The sequence below is a fragment of the Procambarus clarkii genome, chromosome 52 (assembly GCF_040958095.1).
Source record: "Procambarus clarkii isolate CNS0578487 chromosome 52, FALCON_Pclarkii_2.0, whole genome shotgun sequence".
Taxonomy (NCBI): Eukaryota; Metazoa; Arthropoda; class Malacostraca; order Decapoda; family Cambaridae; genus Procambarus; species Procambarus clarkii.
In genome coordinates, this window is record NC_091201.1 from 34,025,040 (window position 1) to 34,049,352 (window position 24,313).

The 24,313-nt window shown below is 44.1% G+C and overlaps 1 protein-coding gene across 6 annotated transcripts in view; it reads right to left on the reverse strand.

The window, feature by feature from the left end:
* The window catches only part of gek (serine/threonine-protein kinase gek), a 494,332-nt gene that overhangs the window by 243,203 nt on the left and 226,816 nt on the right, over nt 1-24,313 (reverse strand). For all 6 annotated transcript variants that reach the window (XM_069304649.1, XM_069304648.1, XM_069304646.1 and 3 more), the window contains exons 3-6: nt 21,855-22,023; nt 19,637-19,739; nt 7,225-7,342; nt 4,503-4,684 (exon numbers count right to left, since the gene is read on the reverse strand). In XM_069304649.1, the coding sequence (XP_069160750.1) occupies nt 4,503-4,684; nt 7,225-7,342; nt 19,637-19,739; nt 21,855-22,023 (572 nt within the window). The remainder of the gene's footprint in view (nt 1-4,502; nt 4,685-7,224; nt 7,343-19,636; nt 19,740-21,854; nt 22,024-24,313) is intronic.

Here is a 24,313-nt window from a genome sequence, read left to right on the forward strand (position 1 = left end):
CGAGAGCGGATAATGATAGATCACGACTGTTGATAGTCGGCGACTTCAACTTGAAATCCATAGACTGGGAAGCATATGAAGCTAAAACAGAAGACTTTTGGACCTGTAAATTTGTAGATCTCATCCTGGAAACATTCTTGTATCAACATGTTAAACAAACTACAAGGATGAGGAAAGGAGACGTTCCCTCCATGCTAGATTTGATATTTACCAGGAAGGAGAGAGATATTTGAGATTCAGTACCTTCCTCCCTTGGGTAAAAGTGACCATGTCTTTTTGGGAATAAAGTATGCAATGAGTTATAATCTGGAAGAAAATAAGGAGGTTGAAGCAGTTGAAAAATCTGACTTCAGGAGAGTACATTATGGCGACCTTAGAACATTTTTTAACAAGTATAATTGGACAGACTTGTTGCTAGGGAAGGAAGTGAATGAGATGTATGTCAAGTTTTGTGAAATATATGTTAAAGGCACAAAAAATTTATACCAAAACAGAGATGCAGAACTAGGAAACAGGATTGGTTCAACAAAAATTGCGAGAGGGCCAGAGACCGAAAGACACAAAAATGGAATCAATACAGGAAGAGGCCAAACCCCCAAACATACCAGTAATACAAAGATGCGAGGAACAACTACACGACAGTGAGGAGAGAGGCAGAAAGAAATTTTGAAAAAGGGATTGCAGACAAATGTAAAACAGAACCAGATCTATTCTATAAATTCATAAACAACAAATTGCAGGTAAAGGTTAATATTCAGAGGTTGAAAATGGGAAATAGATTCATGGAAAATGAAAAGGAAATGTGTGAAACATTAAACGAAAAGTTCCAAAGTGTGTGTGTACAAAATGAAATCTTCAGGAAACCAGACACAATAAGAATTCCAGAGAACAACATAGAGCACATAGAGGTGTCTAGAGACGAAGTGGAAAAAATGCTCAAGGAGCTAGGTAAGAACAAAGCAGTTGGTCCAGATGGAGTTTCACCATGGGTTCCGAGAGAATGTGCACCTGAGCTCAGCATTCCACTTCAACTGATTTTCCAGGCATCCCTGTTTACAGGAGTTGTAGCTGATGTGTGGAAAAAGGCTAGCATAGTTCCAATCTACAAAAGTGGAAGCAGGGAAGACCCCCTTAATTATAGGCCTGTATCATTGACATGTGTAATAGTCAAAATATTGGAAAAAATAATTAAAACTAAATGGGTAGAACACCTGGAGAAAAACGATATAATATCAGACAGACAGTATAGTTTTCGATCTGGAAGATCCTGTGTAACGAACTTGCTCAGTTTTTATGATCGAGCCACAGAGATTTTACAGGAAAGAGATGGTTGGGTTGACTGCATCTATCTGGACCTAAAAAAGGCTTTCGACAGAGTTCCCCATAAGAGGTTGTTCTGGAAACTGGAACATATTGGAGGGGTGACAGGTAAGCTTCAAACATGGATGAAAAATTTCCTAACTGACAGAAAAATGAGTGCCGTAATCAAAGGAATGTCACGAGTGGAATACCACAGGGTTCAGTTCTTGCACTGGTAATGTTCATTGTCTACATTAACGATCTACCAGTGGGAATACAGAATTATATGAACATGTTTGCTGATGATGCTAAGATAATAAGGAAGATAAGAAACCTAGATAGAAAGGGATAGAAAGGGCTCCCTATCCGGCCGACCGGATAGGGAGCCGTTCGGCCGAGCGGACAGCACGCTGGACTTGTGATCCTGTGGTGCCGGGTTCGATCCCGGGCACCGGCAAAACACAATGGGCAGAGTTTCTTTCACCCTATGCCCCTGTTACCTAGCAGTAAAATAGGTACCTGGGTGTTAGTCAGCTGTCACAGGCTGCTTCCTGGGGGTGGAGGCCTGATCGAGGACCGGGCCGCGGGGACACTAAAGCCCCGAAATCCTCTCAAGATAACCTCAAGATAGATGATTGTCATGCCTTCAAGAAGACCTGGACAAAGTAACTATATGGAGCAACACTTGGTAAATGGAATTTAATGTGAATAAATGCCATGTTATGGAATGTGGAATTGGAGAACCACACAACCTATAAATTATGAGAGAAATCTTTAAAGAATTCTGACAAAGAAAGGGATCTAGGGGTGGTTCTAGATAGAAAACTGTCACATGAGGACGACATTAAGAACATTGTGCGAGGAGCCTATGCTACACTTTCTAACTTCAGAATTGCTTTTAAATACATGGATGAAGAAATACTAAAGAAATTGTTTACGACTTTTGTTGGACCAAAGCTGGAATATGCAGCGGTTGTATGGTGCCCATATCTTAAGAAGCACATCAACAAACTGGAAAAGGTGCAACAACATACCACTAAGTGGCTCCTGGAACTGAAGGACAAGAGCTACGAGGAGAGGTTAGAAGCATTAAATATGCAAAAACTAGTAGAAGAAAAAGTGGTGATATGATCACCTCTAATAGTAAAATAGTTCAAAATAGTAACAGGAATCGATAAAATTGACAGGGAAGAATTCCCGAGACCCAAAACTTCAAGAACAAGAGGTCATAGATTTAAACTAACGAAAGAAAGCTGCCGGAGAAATATAAGAAAATTCACTTTTGTAAACAGAGTGGTAGACAGTTGGAACAAGTTAGGTGAGAAAGTGGTGGAGGCCAAAACCGTCAGTAATTTCAAAGCGTTATATGACAAAGAGTGCTGGGAAGACGGGACACCACGAGCATAGCTCTCATCCTTTAACTACACTTAGGTAATTACACACACCCACCCACCCCACCTGTAAACGTATTAAAAAAAGGCTAAACAAACTCAAAATGTTAATTAACGTCTCAAGCTGGCTACATTCCTACTTTACAGGCCAAATTATACTTATCAATCATTATAAAACGTTAAAACGCCAGCCTGCTTTTCTCGATCATGTGAAAGAGAATTTTCAAACTTTACATGAAAATAGAAAAATAGCATATGACAATAAACAATTACAGTACACAGTATTTCAAATGTAAAAATGTCTGTATTCATGTATGGCACACTAAACACCTGCTTTACCCAAGGTTACGTCAAGGAGGTTGAGTATGCCGAGTACTGAACATAACTTTCATAAACTAGTTTTTCTTTTATTATATGATATATATAAACTATTTGTGAACATTTTAATGTAAAAAAAAAATGTTAAACAAAGAACATCTTAACCAAAAATAAAACCATTATAAACATTCATGATCCACCTCTTCCTGCTTGACCGGGGTTTACTTCGAGGCGTGACTTACCCGCAGGACCCCAGAACGCAAGAGTGTTAAGAAAAGCCAAGTTAAGCATTTGCTATTTGAGTTGACACCACAAGTAATAAGTGATGGTTTAAAAAAAAAAAAAACGTTTTTTTTTATAACAACTGAAGACTTTATGGTTAATTTTTGACGAGAATAATTCTCCGATACCGAGTACTAACAATATGCAGAGGGAAACTCTACACATTTAGTAAATAAGGCAGCCCATAATCCAAACCTTCCAGTTTGACTAAAATGGTTTGCAAACAATAAATGCATTCCAAATTATACAGTCTAGCATTCAGTAACAGACAAAATATTTGTTAGAACTGGGCATGACACATTTCCAAATACAGTAGCTCCTCTATATTAACTACAGTTTAAGCCAATGTTGGTTCCAGAACAAAGTTCCAGCCCTATTTTTTTGCCTTTGTCTGGTATAACTTTTCTGTGTATGAGCCAGTGAACAAAAAATAACAGTTAAGGTGTAAACGTTAAACTATGTTCACACATTGGTCTACATTCTGAACTGACTGCTGAATAAGGACCAAGCAAAGTATGAAAAAAATAGAGGAAATAAATCTGAAATATAATAAGAGTACATTGCTATGTAGTACAGAAGCAATGTATATGACTATGCACCAAAAGAGTAAGAGTATTACAAACAATGCTTTAGTCTCACTCAACACTGTCAGTGTCAAAACTCCATCCTCTAGTCTGTCTGTTATATTATCCTAAACCAGTATGTGTTGAAGCACAAAGCAGCTATGGGGTTGCTCAAGCCACTCAGCCTTTAAATACTATCCCAAATGGTCCAGTCATCACACGGACTTACAGTACAGTACATGAATCGTCAAGGAATGAACGACTGCTGTCAACAAACCTGTCCTTCTCCCATGGCCTATGGGAATGAATAGTCCTGTCAACATTTGCATCATGCAGCAATGTTTTATTTATCATGTGCCCTTAATAAATAGCCAACAAGTGAAATCCAATTCCATAAACAACAAAAATAATTACGCTCCTGATTATCCTGATTATTTCTCATACCTGAGAAATCTCTCACACTTACAAAAACAGTTCAACAGAAATGTATTTGTAAGCAGTTCTATAATTAAGTAAGATAGAAAATGACTTTAAAGGAAAAATAGATTGTTCAAGAGCATCAGTTATTCAATTACCTAAGCAAATAGAGTACAGAACAAAATTTTATGTTTCAAATCAAAACAAATATGGAGTACAATCCAGAACCTACCCTGAGGATTTCTGGAGATATATAATCGGGTGTTCCTACTGCCACATTACTCTGTACTGTTCCATCTTCCTGAAGCCGTAGACATGATCCAAAATCTGCCAGTCGTATATGGCCATTGGCATCAAGTAACACATTATCCGGTTTGATGTCTCGGTGGACATATTTTAACTGATGTATAGAATCTGAAATGGAATACAAACACTTTAAATAACAACACACATACATACAGTGAGATGGTCAGAGAGGAAAATACTGTACATGAAAATGGGCTCAATATAGGAAGAGGCCTAACCCCACAAACATACCAGCACTACAAGCAAGCAAGAAACAATTACACAACAGTGAGGAGAGAGGCAGAAAGGAACTTTGAGAAAGGTAAAGCGGACAAATGTAACACATATCCAGGTCTTTTCTATAAATTCATTAAAAGCAAGCTGCATGTAAAGGATAAAATCCAGAGATTGAGACCGGAAAACAGGACTATTGGGAAAGAAAATGCAATGTGTGAAATGTTAAATGAACAGTTCCAAAGTGTGTTTGTATAAAATGAGGATTACAAAGACCCAGACCTCAATACCAATTCCAGAGCACGCCACAGAATACATAGAGGTATCTCAAAATGAAGTGGAAAAATTACTCAAGGGGGCTAGGAAGAAATAAAGCAGTTGGACCTGGAGTTTCACCTTGGGTGCTGCGAGAATGTGCAACTGAGCTGAGCAGTCCACTCCAATTAATATTCCAGACATCCTTGTGCACAGGAATTTTAGCAGATATATGGAAAAAGGCAAACAGTACCAATCTATAAAAATGGTAGTCGAGAGATACCTCTAAATTATAGACCCGTATCACTAACAAGCGTGGTAGTCAAAGCACTAGAAACAATGGGTAAAGCCAAATGGGTTGAACACCTATCGTACCAATCTACACCAATATATAGTAATCCTAATATATACCAATATACAGTACGGTAATACCAATATATACCAATATATAAATACCAATACTAGTATACAGTAATATGAATATACAGTAATACTGTTCCACTACATAGTAATACCAATATATACCAATATATAGTACCAATATATAGTACCAATCTATAAAAATGGTAGTCGAGAGGAACATCTAAATTATAGACCCCCTAACACTAACAAGCGTGGTAGTAAAAACCCTAGAAACCACAGGTAAAGCCAAATGGGTTTAACACCTAGAGAGTAATGACATAACACAGACAGACAGACAGTAAGGCTTTGTAACAGGAAGATTTTGTGTAACAAATCACCTCAGTTTTTATGATAGCCACAGAGATACTACAGGAAAAAGATGGTTGGGTTGACTATGTCTATCTGAACTTGAAAAGGCTTTTGACAGTCCCACATAAGAGGCTATTCTAGAAACTGGAACATGCTAGAGGGGTGACAGGAAGACTTCTGATATGGATGAACAACTTTTAACTGATCACTGACAGATGAGATCGGTAATCAGAGAGAATGTATCTGACTGGAGGGGTATTACTAGCGGAGTACCACAGAGTTCAGTTCTTACACCAGTAATGTTCATTGTTAACATAAAACGATTTACCAGAAGGAACACAGAATTATATGAATATGTTTGCGGATGATGCCAAGATACAGTACCTGGGGCAGACCACACACAACTTACAAATTATGTGGAAAGGCACTAAAGAACTCTAATAAGGAACTAGACCTAGGGGGTAGTTTTGGATAGTAAACACTCACCAGAGGAACACACAAAGAACACTGAGAGAGGAGCATATGAGTTGCTTTCAAATTCAGACTTTTTTTAATTATATGGATGGTGAAATGCTAAAAGAAACTGTTCATGACTTTTGTGAGACCAAAACTGGAATATGCAGCAGTTTTACGGTGCCTATATCTCAAGAAGCACAAACTGGAAAAGGTGCAAAGGCTTGCTACAAAATGGCTTCCAGAACTGAAAAATAAGTGTTAGGAGGAGAGGCAAAAGGGCATTAAATGTCAAAACTAGAAGCTAGAAGAAAAAGAAGTGATTTGATCACCACTTACAAAAAACTAACAGGAATCAAGCAAATGGATAAAAGAGGAATTCCTGAAACCAGCAACTTCACGAACAAGAGGACACTGATTCAAGCTAAAGGTGCCAAACAAGCGAAACCAAGGTGCCAAAAAAAAATATTAAGTTTTCTTTTGCAAACAGAGTGGTAGACGGTTGGAACAAGTCAAGTCAAAAGGTGGGAGGCCAAAATCGTCAGTATTTTCAAAACATTATATGACAGAGTACTGGGAAGACGGGACACCACGAGCATAGCCTCTCATCCTGTAACTACACTTACGTAATTACACTTGGGTAAGTACACACACACACACACATACAGCATATGTAGGTATAGTACTGAATAATTATCCATATTGTTTGGTTAAGTTTACCTACACAGGGATGTAATAAAAAGATGAACCAGTGAGAAGCAATAATGTTTGAAAAATGTGTAAAGCTACAATTTTAATCTATATACTAAAACAATTCCTGCATTCTTGCCTATACCTCATATATTTAACATGAAAAATACCAACTATTGTACAGATATTTGATCAAAGTAACCATTACTCATCATACTTATTCTTACAAATTCTACTAAATGTTTTCCTTCCCCTAAAGCACTGTGCTCAGCATAAAATAAAAAGAACATAATTAATCATCAAAACAAACAGCAATCACAACTCACCAATTGCAAGAATCATTTCTGCTATGTAGAAACGGGCCATATCTTCTGGGAGTCTGTCCTCAAATTTACTAAGTAATGTGAGCAAGTCCCCTCCACAATAGTAATCCATCACCAGATACTAAAACAGATAATATTTGATAAGACACTTTTGCATATAATTACTAAATGTTATACAATGGAAGCAAAGTCAGCCTCCATTGAACTAAACAAGAAAGTTAGCCTTCACTTAGCTTAACAGTCAGACTCCACTAATTTAAACAAGGTCAGCCTATACTGATCTAAACAATAAGAGCAGCATCCACAGATCTAAACAATAGGGTCAGCATCAACTGATCTAAACAAGGTAGTAGTAGTTACTTTGTTTGGCCATGTACCTCACTCTTTGACTTAGAGTGTGAACCCTTTTTTTGGACTCTTGAACCTTTCAGCCCACTCGTCGCAGTGGCCTTGTAGCTCTAGTTTCTTTGCCTTGCGGCATATTTCACACACAGCCTTCCGGCTATTTTCCTCGTGCTGTGCCTTGCGGCATTTGTGGGATATTCAAAAATATCTCGGACATATGCAGCATTTGACCATTCCCCAGGATGCCACCCACAACAGTTAACTGCTGTAACACCCAGTTTCCTAATCACTAATAGATGAACAGAGGGAATGGGTGTAAGGAGACTTACCCATACATCTCGCCCAGCCTAGAAGGTAGTCAGCCTCCACTGATCTCAACAATATAATCAGCCGCCACTGATCTAAAACATGTCAGCCTCCACTGATCTAAACAATGTCAGTCGCCACTTATCTACATAATGTCAGCCTCCACTGATCTAAACAATGTCAGCCTCCACTGATCTACATAATGTCAGTCTCCACTGATCTACATAATGTCAGTCTCCACTGATCTACATAATGTCAGTCTCCACTGATCTAAACAATGTCAGCCTCCACTGATCTAAACAATGTCAGCCTCCACTGATCTAAACAACAAGGTCAGCCTTCACTGATCTAAACAGTAAGGTAAGCTTCTGCTCATCTAAACAATAAAGTTAGCCTCCACTGAATCTAAACAATAAGGTCATCCTCCACTGAATCTAAACAATAAGGTCAGCCTTCACTGAATCTAAACAATAAGGTTAGTCCCACCGATCTAAACAATAAGGTCTGCAGTCTCCACCAAATAAGGTTAGCTGTGACCAAGATCTACAACCTAGATAATAATAATTTACAAGGTGGTGATGTATGATAACCACAATATTACTACTACCACACTCACTAAGGCAACTTTTCCCCAAATACTTCACTGTGATCTGACAGTACATATATAATACGATGCAACCAATATGGTTTTCATTATCTATATTTTGACTTACAAAGAGTGTTAACATAAATAAAGTGTAGAATTTCTCATCTTTTAAGTTGTATTCTCCCTGGCTTTTCTCAAGACACAACAGTATTTAAAGGGGAACAGCAAATTATTTATTGACATTGAAATTCAACAAAGGGCTTAACTTAAATAATTGTAAACAAAAACTTGCCTTTCCAACACATGTTTATAAGTCAACCACATGCTTTACAAAAGCCTTTTATCTGAAAATGTCTGTTATCCAATTTGGGTTTGTTCAGATAACTGGTGGGGCAAGTAGTCTGAATAAAAATGTGCAATGAAGATGGAACTAGTTTGTCCAGTGACTGTACAGTGCCACTTGAGCAGCATTCCTACACTAACGGATGGCTCAGAAACTTAAAACTGTCATGGCATTTGGTACATTAGTGTACATGGTAAAAGGCAGTCTGCTGAGGTTACCTCATTACCATTAATCTCCACTTCAGTCAACCCAACACTATCATCATCCACCACCACCACCTATACTATATAAATATCAATACTCTATCAACTATAATCTTCAATTTAACAAGCGGATCAAAACTTCTCATATTGGCAAGTACAAATAAAGAAATGCTGTCGAATTTCTGCAACAAAATTGTCAATTTCTGGGGAAAGCCCCATCGGCTCCCAGAGCTCTCCAGGCTGAATGCATAAGTATAACTTTCTGGCACCTGCAGCTGCAACCCGTCCTCGACTCAAGTCCATTACATACAGCGGTCAACCCCACAAACGCATTCATAAATTTTAACATGCTGTTCATTCAAAACGGGAATTTTCTCAAGTATAAAATAATATTATAATATATTAACATATTGTGTATATATAGGCATAGGATAGGTTAGGTTAGGTGTTTAGGTTCTGTTGGCGATTATTTGTATTTGTAGTACGTGGGTGAAGCATTTATAGCGTTGTGATTCAAACAAAATTCGTCAGTGAAGCACTTGTTCCGGATATGTTCGAACATCAGCAGTTTTGAGTCGTGTGTAAACTGCTTTTCATTCATGAACAGGGGGTTTGGCGGGTGCGTGGAATCACTTTTGGATCTTTGTTTGGAGGACGGGCTGGACAGCTGAGTGGACAGCGCTTCGGATTCATAGTCCTGAAGTTCCAGGTTCGATCCCCGGTGGAGGCGGGGACAAATGGGCAAAAAAAGTTCCTTTCGCCCTGATGCCCCCTGTTACCTAGCAGTAAATAGGTACCTGGGAGTTAAACAGCTGCTATGGGCTGCTTCCTGGGGATATGTAACAAAAAGGAGGCCTGGTCGAGGATTGGGGTGCGAGGACGCTAAGCCCCTAAATCATCTCAAGATAAGATCAGTCAATGTGCACGGAGTTCTTGCCTACCGGGGACCATGAGCCAGAACCTGGGCCCCCTCAAGAGAGGCCCAAGGAGCAATGGCCTATAAAAAAAACATGTGATTGGGAGCATTCTATATCTGCCATCGACCGAATCTGTCACCCCGAAAGGTAGGTGTGCCCCAAAACAAACCCCTATTCTGGTGAAACTATTGCTACAGAAAGCCGAACGAGTGGACAGCACTCCCTAAACGAAAAATAGCAAACAAGCATGACATCATGTCGCTGCTCCCAACATGGGAGAGAATCAGTAATAGCGAGAATCCGTCTTGGCTACCATGGAGATTCAGAATGGAAACAACAGCTGATCAGCGAAATTGCAGAATCTGCGATGAGAGTGACGGACACCGCCTTGACCACTATCTACGTGAATGTGAACACCTGAGTGACATTAGAAATATGTGTAGAATAATAAACCCCACATTGTTTGAGTTAGGAAAACACTATTTGTCAAATATTGATACTGTTCTTAAAAGATTCCCCCATTTTGCACCCGCAAGATAACGTAAGCTTTTAAGGGTTGACAGATGTTAATCTTCTTGTTTGAGGAGCTGTTCACTTGAGATAGTTAAGCAAGTCCCAGCTGTATCTGGGTACAAGTGACAGGATGAACACCCTATCAGGTTTTTTCTTATTGGGGAGTGTTGTACATGCTGCTATGGCGGTATGTCTACTCACAGGATGAGTGGCGCTGCCCAATAAACTCACCCCTCGGGGCAAAATTTAAAAAAATTCATGTCGCTGCGCCAATGTCTATGCACCCGGCCCCCTCCCTGGGAGAGGGACGGGGAGAGCCCCAGATCCCCACACCGGCAATCCACCCTTCATTTCTCAGGATGATGTGCTCCTGGTGTGGTCTTTTGTCTCTGTCTCCAGCAATTTGTCTCAGATTCTGTGCCTTGTGGCATGAACTGTCTCTACTGGTGGTGTGTGAGCCAGGAGTAATATTCTTCGGTACTTGGGCTGCATGCACATAGGACCACTTTCCCTAGGTGCCCTCTAAGTACTATCCTTAGGGCTTGAGGCCACCTTCCACAAGTCACCTCGGGATCTAACCCCGCTGTGTCTTTTATTGCTCAGTATTTGGCCACACTTGGAGTCAACTGAGGTCTTGTTGCCTGTGTTTGCCTCTGGGTAGGGGTAGTTTTTGTCACCGGTCGGGGCGTGGGGTACTGCACAGCTAGTTTTCACCTCTTACAGGGGCTGGCTCTGTCCACCTGGGTACGCTGTCCTCTTGAGGGGGTTTGCTTTGTTTTTGTTTTTCTGCGGGGTGAGGTGGTCTGCCTTAGTGGTTGCCCCTTCTGTGTTGGGACATATATATCTATCATTATATCTATATTCTCAGTTTTTTTGTGGTTGGTGGTACCCCTTGCTAGACCCCCACAAGTAGACACGTACCAGGGGTTCAGCTATTAGCAGATTGTTCAGTAGTCTTGGGTGCCAGTTCGCAGTACACTGCCTGGGGCTTCCCTTAGGGTGTTAATAAGGCTAAGGGCCATAGAAAACCCTGCGGGGGCTCCGTGGTCCGCTGGATGTGACCCTATAGTCCCCCTCTAGCTTCGTGCGAGTCAGAAGGCTGCTCTGTCCCCTTGTCTCTGGTGGACAATCACCGGTTGTGCCTCCGCCATGCTGCCTGGTTGATACCTGGTTGATGGTTTTTTTATACCAGACCGGCAGAGAATTCAAAAGGAGCAGCATGGAGAGTGTATGGAACTGGATGACAGATCCACTGGCATTCCAGAATTACAGATACAATTACCCACCGAAAGGGAACTACAACTACGACAGAAAACTGCCCTACAACAATCAGTACTGGTCAGAACAAACTCATTATGTCCACGATTAATGGACGTGCCGAAAAAGTCTCCCATTCAAACTATCACTAATAGAGTAACCTCATTCATCTTTGCCAACATACAAGGACTGAAAACAAGAACAAACAACAAAGTACAGTTCATAAATGGCCTCCTCACGGAGTCAAATGCAGTATTTGGAGCTTTCACAGAAACCCATGCAGGGGAATTGTTGGACAGTGAGATCTGGATTCCAGGATATAACCTATACAGGTGTGATAGGAAAATTAGGTCACATGGAGGAGTGGGTCTGTATATTAGGGAAGACCTTGTATGCTCGGAGCTCCTAAACGTTACAAATGAGGTGGTAGAGGTACTGGGATTAAAAATAGAGAAAATAAATTTAGTGATTATACTAATATACAAACCGCCAGATGCAACGGCTGAGGAATTCACAGAACAGATAAGCAAAATAGAGAATAGCCTTGATAATTTGCAGAACCCGATACCTGATATTATTTTCCTAGGTGACTTCAACTTGCCTAGTCTCAGGTGGAAAATAGCAAACAATAATATTATACCAGGAAATCTAACAGGACCTAACCAACCACAGATTAGAGAACTACTTAGATTCTGTGACAAATTTTCACTCAATCAGCAGATATCGGAGCCAACGAGAAATGAAAATATTCTAGATCTGGTCTTTACGAACAATGAAGACATTATCAGAGACATTACGATATCAGATACCACATACTCAGATCACAAACTCATTGAAGTGCAAACGACCATCAATACTCAGAATAGACCTAAAACGTTGATAAAGCGAGAGGGGCTATTCAGTAAATTCAATTTTAATAATAAAAGGATAGACTGGGAGATAATAAACAGGGAACTTACAAACATTCCATGGGGAACTGTTCTAAATAATACAAGTCCTACAGAAGGAATAGAAAAACTTACTTCAGAAGCGTATCAAGTCTGTCTGAAACATGTTCCTTTGAGGAAAGCCAGAAAGAGATCTAACGTAGAAAGAGAACGCAGACGACACTATAAACGCAGGAAAAAAATAACGGAACTGCTTATGCAGACACGAATTTCCCGTCAAAGAAGGAATAATTTAAATAGGGAGATTGAAGAAATCGAGCGGAAATTGAAACACTCATATGAAACTGAAGAAAGGCAGTTAGAACAGAAAGCAATTCAGGAAATAAAGAAAAATCCAAAATATTTCTTCTCATATGCGAAATCAAAAGCAAAAACCACTGCCAGTATTGGACCTATTCGTACAAGTGAAGGTTCATACACGGAGGATGACAAAGAAATTAGTGAAATCCTAAAAAAGCAGTATGAGGACATGTTTAGCACTCCAATAAACAACATGAAGGTGGAAGATCCAGACATTTTCTTTATGCGGGATATTCAAACCCCGGTAAATATAACTGATATAAACACGAGCGCACTAAATTTTGAAAAAGAAATTGAAAACATGCCCATGCACTCGGCCCCAGGTCCAGACTCATGGAATTCAATATTTATAAAGAAATGCAAAGTGCCGGTAGCACAGGCACTCAGTATAGTGTGGAGGAAGAGCTTGGACACGGGGGAGATACCAGATGCACTTAAAGTAGCAGACATAGCCCCTCTACACAAGGGAGGGAGCAAAGCATTGGCAAAAAATTATAGACCAGTTGCACTAACATCGCACATCATAAAAGTATTTGAGAGAGTGATTAGGAGTCAGGTCACCAATTTCATGGAGACCAATGACCTTCATAACCCAGGCCAACATGGATTTCGAGCGGGAAGATCGTGCCTCTCACAGCTACTTGAGCACTACGACAAAGTCACTGAGGCATTAGAAGAGAAACAGAATGCTGATGTGATATACACGGACTTCGCAAAGGCCTTCGATAAATGTGACCATGGCGTGATAGCACACAAAATGAAGTCAATGGGAATAACCGGTAAAGTAGGACGCTGGATACTCAGTTTTCTGTCAAACAGGACTCAGCGAGTAACTGTCAACCATATAAAATCTAGTCCAAGTGCAGTGAAAAGCTCTGTACCTCAGGGTACAGTCCTTGCACCACTGCTTTTCCTTATTCTCATATCAGATATAGACAAAAATACAAGTCACAGCTTCGTATCATCCTTTGCAGATGACACAAAAATCAGTATGAAAATTACCTCGGCTGAGGACATTGAAAAACTTCAAGCTGATATTAATAAAGTTTTCGACTGGGCATCAGAAAATAACATGATGTTTAACAGTGATAAATTCCAGGTACTCAGGTACGGTAAAAATGAAGACCTTAAACATAATACAGAGTACAAAACACAATCAAATGTACCCATAGTAGGAAAACAGCATGTAAAGGATTTGGGAATAATAATGTCGGACGACCTAACGTTTAAGGAGCATAACCAAGCAAATATTGCGACAGCCAGAAAAATGATAGGATGGATTACGAGAACTTTCAAATCCAGGGATCCCATCACAATGGTTGTACTCTTCAAGGCACTTGTGTTGTCCCGTCTTGAGTACTGCTCAGTACTCACTTCCCCCTTCAAAGCAGGAGAGATTGCTGAAATAGAGGGAATACAGAGAACATATACGGCACGCATAGACGCAATAAAGCACCTAAATTATTGGGATCGTCTCAAAGCCCTCCAAATGTACTCACTAGAAAGAAGACGAGAGAGATATCAAATAATATACACCTGGAAGATACTGGAGGGTCAAGTACCAAATCTACACAGTAAAATAACAACGTACTGGAGTGAACGACATGGAAGAAAATGTAGAATAGAACCAATGAAGAGCAGAGGTGCCATAGGCACAATCAGAGAACACTGTATAAACATCAGAGGTCCGCGGTTGTTCAACGTCCTCCCAGCAAGCATAAGAAATATTGCCGGAACAACAGTGGACATTTTCAAGAGGAAACTAGATTTATTCCTCCAAGGAGTGCCGGACCAACCGGGCTGTGGTGGGTATGTGGGCCTGCGGGCCGCTCCAAGCAACAGCCTGGTGGACCAAACTCTCACAAGTCGAGCCTGGCCTCGGGCCGGGCTTGGGGAGTAGAAGAACTCCCAGAACCCCATCAACCAGGTATCAACCAGGTATCAACCAGGTATGGGGTTCTGGGAGTTCTACTCCCCAAGCCCGGCCCGAGGCCAAGCTTGACTTGTGAGAGTTTGGTTCACTAGGCTGTTGCTTGCAGCGGCCCACAGGCCCACATACCCACCACAGCCCAGTTGGTCCGGCACTCGTTGGAGGAAACAATCTAGTTTCCTCTTGAAGATGTCCACTGTTGTTGTCCAAGGCTGCCTGTTGGGTTGGCGATTCTTTTGACCCGGAGTCGTGCAACGTTTGTTGCCTGTACTTGCTCCATTTCACCCAAGCTACTGATCGTGATATGAGCAAGAAGGCGACAGCTGCGTTGCATGACAGGTTTAGGTTGCTGCAACGTGCTAGGTTAGTTGCTTTCCCGGATGCCCCAAGACTGTCCCGGATTTTGGGGTGGGAGTCGCTTTGGCTCTGGTTCCATCCTACCCCCTTGTTCTTCCCTTTTTGTTGTCCATCCAGTTCCTCCCCCCCCCCCTTGCTTCCAGCTCCGAAGCGTCTGAGGGTTTCAGAGACAGGGCAGGGTTTAGTTGGTGTTGAGACTCGGGCAGTCTCAGGGCAGTCCCCTTCCAGAGTGGTGGCAGAGGCATTTAAGCCTGGCCTTCCTGCCGGAGCTTCTGGGTCTGACCAGTGGGCCCCCTTAGTTCCTGCTTTTTCAGCTGCTCCTGCCTTTTCTTCAGAGGCAGGGAACTGCTCGGCCCCGGATCCTCGGGACGAGGTTCGTGAGGCAGGGGAGGGGTTGACTTGGGGGCCTTGGGGGCCTTGGGGGCCTTGGGGGCCTTGGGGGCCTTGGGTCCCGTTGGACCCCGCTTGGGTTTTTGTACCCTAAGAACAGGGCATGGTGTTAAAGGGCGTGGGGTTCTCTTTTGCTCCCTCCTTGTACGAGTTGGATTTGGTGTTTACCCCCTACCCAGACTCAGTTCCGTGGCCCCGACGGTTCTTCAGTCTTGTCTTTCCGGAGGTTTCCGGCTTCCCGGGTCCAGTCACAGTGGGTGCAGTAAGCCCTTGCAGCTTACCTCCTGCACGACCCGGATTTTGCTTTCGTGATGGATCCGCGTTCCTTCGTGTGTGGATCTTTATGTCCTTACTGGGTTTGTTACAAAGTTCCGAAGTCATCCTGGTTAGCAGACTGTCCTTTCTTCTCTTTGGAAGCGTGGCACACATTTTGTCGGTCCCGCACCCTTGAGTGGCGGGAGGCTCAGACGGTGTTGCAGGTTTCCTGGGGGGAGGGCGCATTTGAGCATCTCAATGAGTGCTTGTTCGCCCCTACCCTTCCGCGGGATGTTGGTGTGATGCAGCTTCATATGCAGGTTCCTTCCTTTTTGGCTGCACTGGTCACGGAGGACTTGCGTATGCGGGGCCTGCTGGCTTCGGCCCTGCATTCTTCTCCCTCCTTGAGCTGTCTTCAGACTGGCTTGCAGTGGATGTGGAGCCACTCGGGACCACCTCTGGGTCTGGTGAGTTGCCTTCAGCGGCACGTGCGTCGTCTGTGGTGTTGAAGCTGTTTGCGCCGCTCCTGTAGGATGCTGTTTTGCCGTTTTTTTTTTGCATCTCGGCTCACATGTCGGGAGGCAGTGCTAACTTCTTCCTTGGAATCAGCTTGGGCCCTGGCTCTTAAGAGTGTCTTCGCCCTTTTGTCCGTTGCTGTTTGCAGAGTCTACGGTGATGCAGTATCTGCAGGCGACTTCAGCTAGTTCCCGTCCTGTGTCTGAATTGTTGGTCCTCTGGGGGGCTCGTGGGGAGGCCATCCCAGCAGGGTCATACCTGCTTGATGGGGTTCTGGGAGTTGTTCTACTCCCCAAGCCCAGCCCATGGTGGTTGTCCACCAGAGACAAGGGGACAGAGCAACCTTCTGACTCGCACGAAGCGAGAGGGAACTAAAGGGTCGTGCCAGGGCTCGAGGTTCTTTTTCTCGTGGTAGGCCAGTGTGTCAGGTTCGGTGCCGTCTGTTTCTGTTCAGCGTGGGGATCGCCCTTTGCGCCGTTTGGGTGCTTGTAAGGTGTGTTGGCCCTTTCGCGGTTCGTCCCATTGATAGGGCGATTGTAGTCAGTTGTCTCAGCTTCGTGTTGAGGAGCGAGGACTGAACGCCGCCCGGGTATGTCCCTGTTTTTCCTTGTCTTTGGGTAATTAGCTCCAGAGAGCCTTATTTTCCCTCCAGAAAATAAGAATCAAATGTAATGAAACGCTATTTTCTGGGTGAGTACCGGAGGCTCCCCAGCATCCCTCCCACCCTCTATCCAGTCAGCGGTGTTTTTGCTATTTTGACACCCAGCCTGAGAACTGAAGGGTGGATCACCGGTGTGGGGGTCTGGGGGCTCCCCTTTCCCCCTCCCGGGGATAGGGGGGAGGTTGCACAGACAGCAGCAAGGCAACACAATGTCATGCTCATTTGCTAATTTTCGTTTGGGGAGTTCTGTCCAATCGTTCGGCTTTCGGGAGCAATAGTTCCACCAGAATAGAGGTCTGTTTTGGGGGCGCCTACCTTTCTGGGTGCCAGATCCGGTCGATAGAAGACAGAATGCTCCCAAACCACACGGGGGTTTCTATAGGCCATTGCACCTCGTGCCTCTCTTGAGGGGGTTCTGGCTCATGGTCCCTGGTAGGCAAGAACTCCATGCACATTGATGCCAGAAAGTTATACATATCCATTCAGCCTGGATAGCTCCGGGGAGCCTCTGGGACTCACCCAGAGAATGGTGTTTCATGACATTCAACTCTGGTTTTCTTCCCCCTCACTTTTCAGGACGACGAACCAATTATCCGAACACAACAGGTTATCCATTCAGTCGCAGTCCCGAGGGGTTAGGAAAGCACGTGGCTGACTGTAGCATATTGATAATGATTAACATTTACAACATACAACATGCATTTAGAGAATGAGTTTCCTGCCAACAGGAGCATTTATGCTACATAAAAAAATAAACATCTTAAAATTAAACATTTTGTATAATATAAATGAAAGAAAGATAACTCAAATACATATTATATATTACGTAAAAATTCTTCCTTCTAATAGATATACTGTATATTAAGATACAGTATATTATAAATCAAATAGATATACTGTATTATATATCCACTAGATATATTATATAACAATAGACTTATTATACCCAATAGATATATCATATATCCAATATGTTATATGATATATCTAATAGTTATATATCTAATAGATATATTGTATATCCAATAGATATACAATATATCTTATCGTACCTAGTAGCCACAACGCACTTCTCGGCCTACTAAGCAAGGCCCAATTTGCCTAATAGGCCAAGAGTTTTTTTTTATTTTCAATAAATTGTTTCCTATTGGTTTATTTTAATTATTATTATTATATTGAATTAAGAATATAAATTATTGATTTAGTAATGTTAATTTAGATTAGGTTAATTAAGATAGGTTAGGTTAGGTAGGGTTGGTTAGGTTCGGTCATATATCTATGTTAGTTTTAGCTAAAATTTAAAAAAAAATTGCTCATACATAATGAAATGAATAGCTTTATCATTTCATAAGAAAAAAAATGAGAAAAATATTGAAATTTTGGAAAACTTGGCTTATTATGCAAATTGGGTCTTGCATAGTAGGCCAAGAACTGCGTTCTGGCTACTAGGTACAACACATATATATATGTTGTACCTAGTATACATATATATATAACATATATATATATATATATATATACATATATGTGTGTATATCACGAAAATAAACACGTGATTAAGAATGTGACAATGTCAGACCACGGAGGAAAAATGAAACAGGAATTTCCTTAAGTACTTTCGTATATTAAATACATCTTCAGAAGGTCAATACACCTTCTGAAGATGTATTTAATATACGAAAGTACTTAAGGAAATTCCCGTTTCATTTTTCCTCCGTGGTCTGACATTGTCATATACATATATATATATATATAGATACACAACATATATACAACATATATATATATATGTTGTACCTAGTAGCCAGAACGTACTTGGCCTACTATACAAGTCCCGATTTGCCTAATAAGCCAAGTTTTCCATAATTTATATATTTTTCCTAATTTTTTCTTATGAAATGATAAATCTGTCCATTTCATTATGTATAAGTTAATTTGTTTAAATTTGAGTTAAAACTAACGTAGATATATGACCGAACCTAACCAACCCTACCTAACCTAAGCTATCTTAACATAACCTAAATTAACACATATCCTAAATTAAGTCAATAAATTATGGTCTTAAAATAATAACAATAATTAAAAAAAACTATTTGGAAAAAAATTATTGAAAATAAAGAAAATCACTCGGCCTATTAGGCAAATCGTGCCTTGCATAGTAGGCCGAGAAGTGCATTCTGGCTACTAGGTACGACATATATATATACAGTACAGTATATATATATTACACACACACACACACAAACACAGTATATATTCAATAGATATGCTGTACTGTACATCCAAAAGATATTCAGATACAAATTATATTAATCATGGTACATACTCATTTAATAGTTAATTTATCAAGGTATTTAATATATTACTTTTTTTTTTACACTTCCTATAATATTTCTTGCAAAATAATTTACAAACTCATATAACAGCTAAACTGAAACAGTTCTCTAAAGGGCCTACCGATATCCTAAGCTGCTGTCAGAGACATGGAATCAATAGCAATGTAAGTCTAGTGCACTACAAGTGCAAGGATGCACACGATGCATGTTTGTGCAGCTCGAGGTGCGACAACAATACTGCCATTATACTTACCAGATTACTATCATCTTGAAAGGCATAATGAAGGTTAGTTATCCAGCGTCTGTCCCCAAACACCAGCACGTCGCGCTCCTCGTGAAAACACGCCGTCTCGGCTCTAAACAATCAAAATATACACCATTACAATTTACTCATCTATATTTGGAGCAATAAAGATGTTTTATATAAACTTGTTTATAAATATGATACCCAGTTATTAAAAGAGAAAAGAATCTGCAATGAACACATGCTAATGAGTAAATATCTTCCCCTTAGGTGAAACCAAAGGGGAAGCCAAGGACTAGAAGGCAAAGTAAAATGTATAGTCTGCTGCCACACCACAGTTCTAAGTGAATTCCATTTACTCACTACTCTGACATAGAACAAATTGTTTCTAGTGTGTTCCATTTGGGCACTCTTTTCTACCTGTGTCCCCTGTACTCACCTACTTGTGCTTGCGGGGGTTGAGCTTTGGCTCCTTGGTCCCGCCTCTCAACTGTCAATTAACTGGTGTACAGATTCTTGAGCCTACTGGGCTCTATCATAACTACATTTGAAACTGTGTATGGAGTCAGCCTCCACCACACCACTGCTGTACAAGCACCACCTGTGTCCCCCTGTACAAGCACCACCTGTGTCCCCCTGTACAAGCACCACCTGTGTCCCCCTTGTACAAGCACCACCTGTGTCCCCTTGTACAAACACCACTTGTGTCCCCCTTGTACAAGCACCACCTGTGTCCCCCTGTACAAGCACCACCTGTGTCCCCCTGTACAAGCACCACCTGTCCCCCCCCCCTGTACAAGCACCACCTGTGTCCCCCTGTACAAGCACCACCTGTGTCCCCCTGTACAAGCACCACTTGTGCCCCCCCTGTACAAGCACCACCTGTGTCCCTCTGTACAAGCACCACCTGTGTCCCCCTGTACAAGCACCACCTGTATCCCCCTGTACAAGCACCACCTTTGCCCCCCCCCCCCCCCCCTGTACAAGCTCCACCTGTGTTCTCCTGTACAAGCACCACCTGTGTCCCCCTTGTACAAGCACCACCACCTGTGTCCCCCTGTACAAGCGGCAGGGGAGGGGAGGGGAGGGGGAACGAGCGGCAGGGGAGGGGAGGGGCACGAGCGGCCGGGGACGGGGGACGGAGCAGCAGGGGACGATGGGGGGGGGGAGGAGCAACAGGGGACGATAAGGTGGGGGGGGGAGCAGCAGGGGACGATGGGGTGGGGGGGGGGAGTATCAGGGGACGATGGGGGGGGATAGGGGGGGAATAGCAGGGGATGATGGGGGAGGGAGCAGCAGAGGATGATGGGGAGTAGCAGGGGACGATGGGGGTGGGGGGGGAGTAGCAGGGGACGATGGGGGTGGGGGGGAGTAGCAGGGGACGATGGGGGTGGGGGGGAGTAGCAGGGGACGATGGGGGTGGGGGGGGAGTAGCAGGGGACGATGGGGAGAGTAGCAGGGGACGATGGGGGGAGAGTAGCAGGGGACGATAAGGGAGAGTAGCAGGGGATGATGGGGGAGAGTAGCAGGGGACGATGGGGGAGAGTAGCAGGGGACGATGGGGGAGAGTAGCAGGGGACGATGGGGGTGGGGGGGGAGTAGCAGGGGACGATGGGGGTGGGGGGGGAGTAGCAGGGGACGATGGGGGTGGGGGGGGAGTAGCGGGGGACGATGGGGGTGGGGGGGGAGTAGCGGGGGACGATGGGGGTGGGGGGGAGTAGCAGGGGACGATGGGGGTGGGGGGGAATAGCAGGGGACGATGGGGGTGGGGGGGAGTAGCAGGGGACGATGGGGGTGGGGGGGGGAGTAGCAGGGGACGATGGGGGAGAGTAGCAGGGGACGATGGGGGAGAGTAGCAGGGGACGATGGGGGTGGGGGGGGGAGTAGCAGGGGACGATGGGGGAGAGTAGCAGGGGACGATGGGGGAGAGTAGCAGGGGACGATAAGGGAGAGTAGCAGGGGATGATGGGGGAGAGTAGCAGGGGATGATGGGGGAGAGTAGCAGGGGACGATGGGGGAGAGTAGCAGGGGACGATAAGGGAGAGTAGCAGGGGATGATGGGGGAGAGTAGCAGGGGACGATAAGGGAGAGTAGCAGGGGACGATGGGGGGGGGGGGAGCAGCAGAAGGACCACTGTGTCCGTGTGCCCACATGTGGGTCCAAGTCTCCCCCTCCACCTGCGTGCGTGCGTGTGTGTCTATTTTGAGAAAGAATGATTGGTACCAACCTCTTAAGCATCTCCCACTTGTTAAGGATCTTCATGGCGAAGACCCTGTCGGTGCCCTTGAGCTTGACCACACACACTTCGCCGAAGGCTCCGCGCCCTATCACCTTGATGACCTCGAAGTCGTCCCGGGTCAGACGGAGGGCCTTCACGCGCTGCACCACTGGTTTAACTGTCGACACAACAAATCAATTACAGTTTTACTAACAATTTGGCAAAAAGGATTTTCACTACTTAAACATAAACTTGCAGTTACACCAATGGGTAAATCAGATACATGCATGGGGGGGGGGGAGAGCTTTTAATGGAGGATGTTTGACTAGCGAGAGCTTACCGCACCAACTTTGTCCAATGACGAATTTATTTTATCAATTTTTCAAACGTCAGACAGCAAGCAGCTGCCTGCTGTCTGTAGCAAGACATGTAGAGTGTAGTTTACTCTGCAGGTTTACTTCCGATATGTATAGTTTAGCTGGCACTGAGGAGCCTAAGAGGAAAGACATTACCCAGACAGCAACACTGTCGGACGGTAACTGTGCCAATAAGCCTGGGTGCCAACTTGCGGAATGTACAGAGAACATTAACTTTTAAAAATCAACACAACAAAATATGTAAATCATTAAGACTACTTTAAATCCCTCAAATGCCACTCCCTGAAAGACAATTTCACCCATACATTCAGCCCGTCCTCCAAAAATGGGGAGGTAAATATAACAGCTCCATAAGTGCAATTATGTGCTATGTATGACAGTCAGGAATTGTACTTATTTAAACTTAGTATTAAATCGTACTGTCAAATATATTGTGAATATTTGAGTTAACTTGAAAAGCTGAATAGAAAACCACGACCTAACCTAACCATCTTAGTTTTTGAAGATAAATATTTTATTGCTTCTTACAATTACTACCTAACCAATAGCTATATTGATATTACAGTTTTATAAAACAAAACTAAAATATTTTAATAATTTGTAAAGTAACTCAGGTTATTTTAAAATTTTGTATAAAATCTCTGTTGTTAAATAAAAGTGAAAAAGAAATTCTTGATATTTAAAACTTGTGTATAACGAACTGAACTTTAAAACTTCATTCCAAAATTCTGAGTGTCTTAACAGTGGGGGGAGTCCCTCCCCCACGCTGAGGGCTGGTGTAGTGGGGGAGGGACGCTGAGGGCTGGTGTAGTGGGGGAGGGACGCTGAGGGCCGGTGTAGTGGGGGAGGGACGCTGAGGGCCGGTGTAGTGGGGGAGGGACGCTGAGGGCTGGTGTAGTGGGGGAGGGACGCTGAGGGCTGGTGTAGTGGGGGAGGGACGCTGAGGGCCGGTGTAGTGGGGGAGGGACGCTGAGGGCCGGTGTAGTGGGGGAGGGACGCTGAGGGCTGGTGTAGTGGGGGAGGGACGCTGAGGGCTCGTGTAGTGGGGGAGGGACGCTGAGGGCTCGTGTAGTGGGGGAGGGACGCTGAGGGCTGGTGTAGTGGGGGAGGGACGCTGAGGGCCGGTGTAGTGGGGGAGGGACGCTGAGGGCCGGTGTAGTGGGGGAGGGACGCTGAGGGCTGGTGTAGTGGAGGGACGCTGAGGGCCGGTGTAGTGGGGGAGGGACGCTGGGGGCCGGTGTAGTGGGGGAGGGACGCTGAGGGCCGGTGTAGTGGGTGGGACGCTGAGGGCTGGTGTAGTGGGGGAGGGACGCTGAGGGCCGGTGTAGTGGGGGAGGGACGCTGAGGGCTGGTGTAGTGGGGGAGGGACGCTGAGGGCCGGTGTAGTGGGGGAGGGACGCTGAGGGCCGGTGTAGTGGGGGAGGGACGCTGAGGGCCGGTGTAGTGGGGGAGGGACGCTGAGGGCCGGTGTAGTGGGGGAGGGACGCTGAGGGCCGGTGTAGTGGGGGAGGGACGCTGAGGGCCGGTGTAGTGGGGGAGGGACGCTGAGGGCCGGTGTAGTGGGGGAGGGACGCTGAGGGCCGGTGTAGTGGGGGAGGGACGCAGACAGAGAGGCCACGCGTCACCGTCCATGCTAGCCAACATGGGGGGGGGGAGGGTATAAGCAATGAATGGACACGTTCTCGGGTGCGGTGATAATGCTGTTTTTCCCCTTCCCCCGGCGAGGTGAGTCGCCTCCAGCGGTAACCACAACATTCCTCCCCCACACCGCCGCTCCTCCTCCTCCTCCTCCTCCTCTTCCTCCTCTCCTCTCCTCCCTTTCCTTCTTCCGCTATTCTTCCCATACCTCGCCCCTCCCCCTCCGTACCTCGCCCATCCCCCTCCCATATCTCGCCCATCCCCCTCCCATACCTCGCCCCTCCCACCCTCCCTGATTGAACACTCCTGCCTCACCTGCAAACGGTTTCGAGAGTTGTTCTACTCCCCAGACGGTGTGGGACCTAGCAACAACACGTTCTAGAAGGTAGCGGCCCGCACATATCCATTACATCCCGGTTCACCCCCATACTTCCACCAAAACTTTGTTCATTT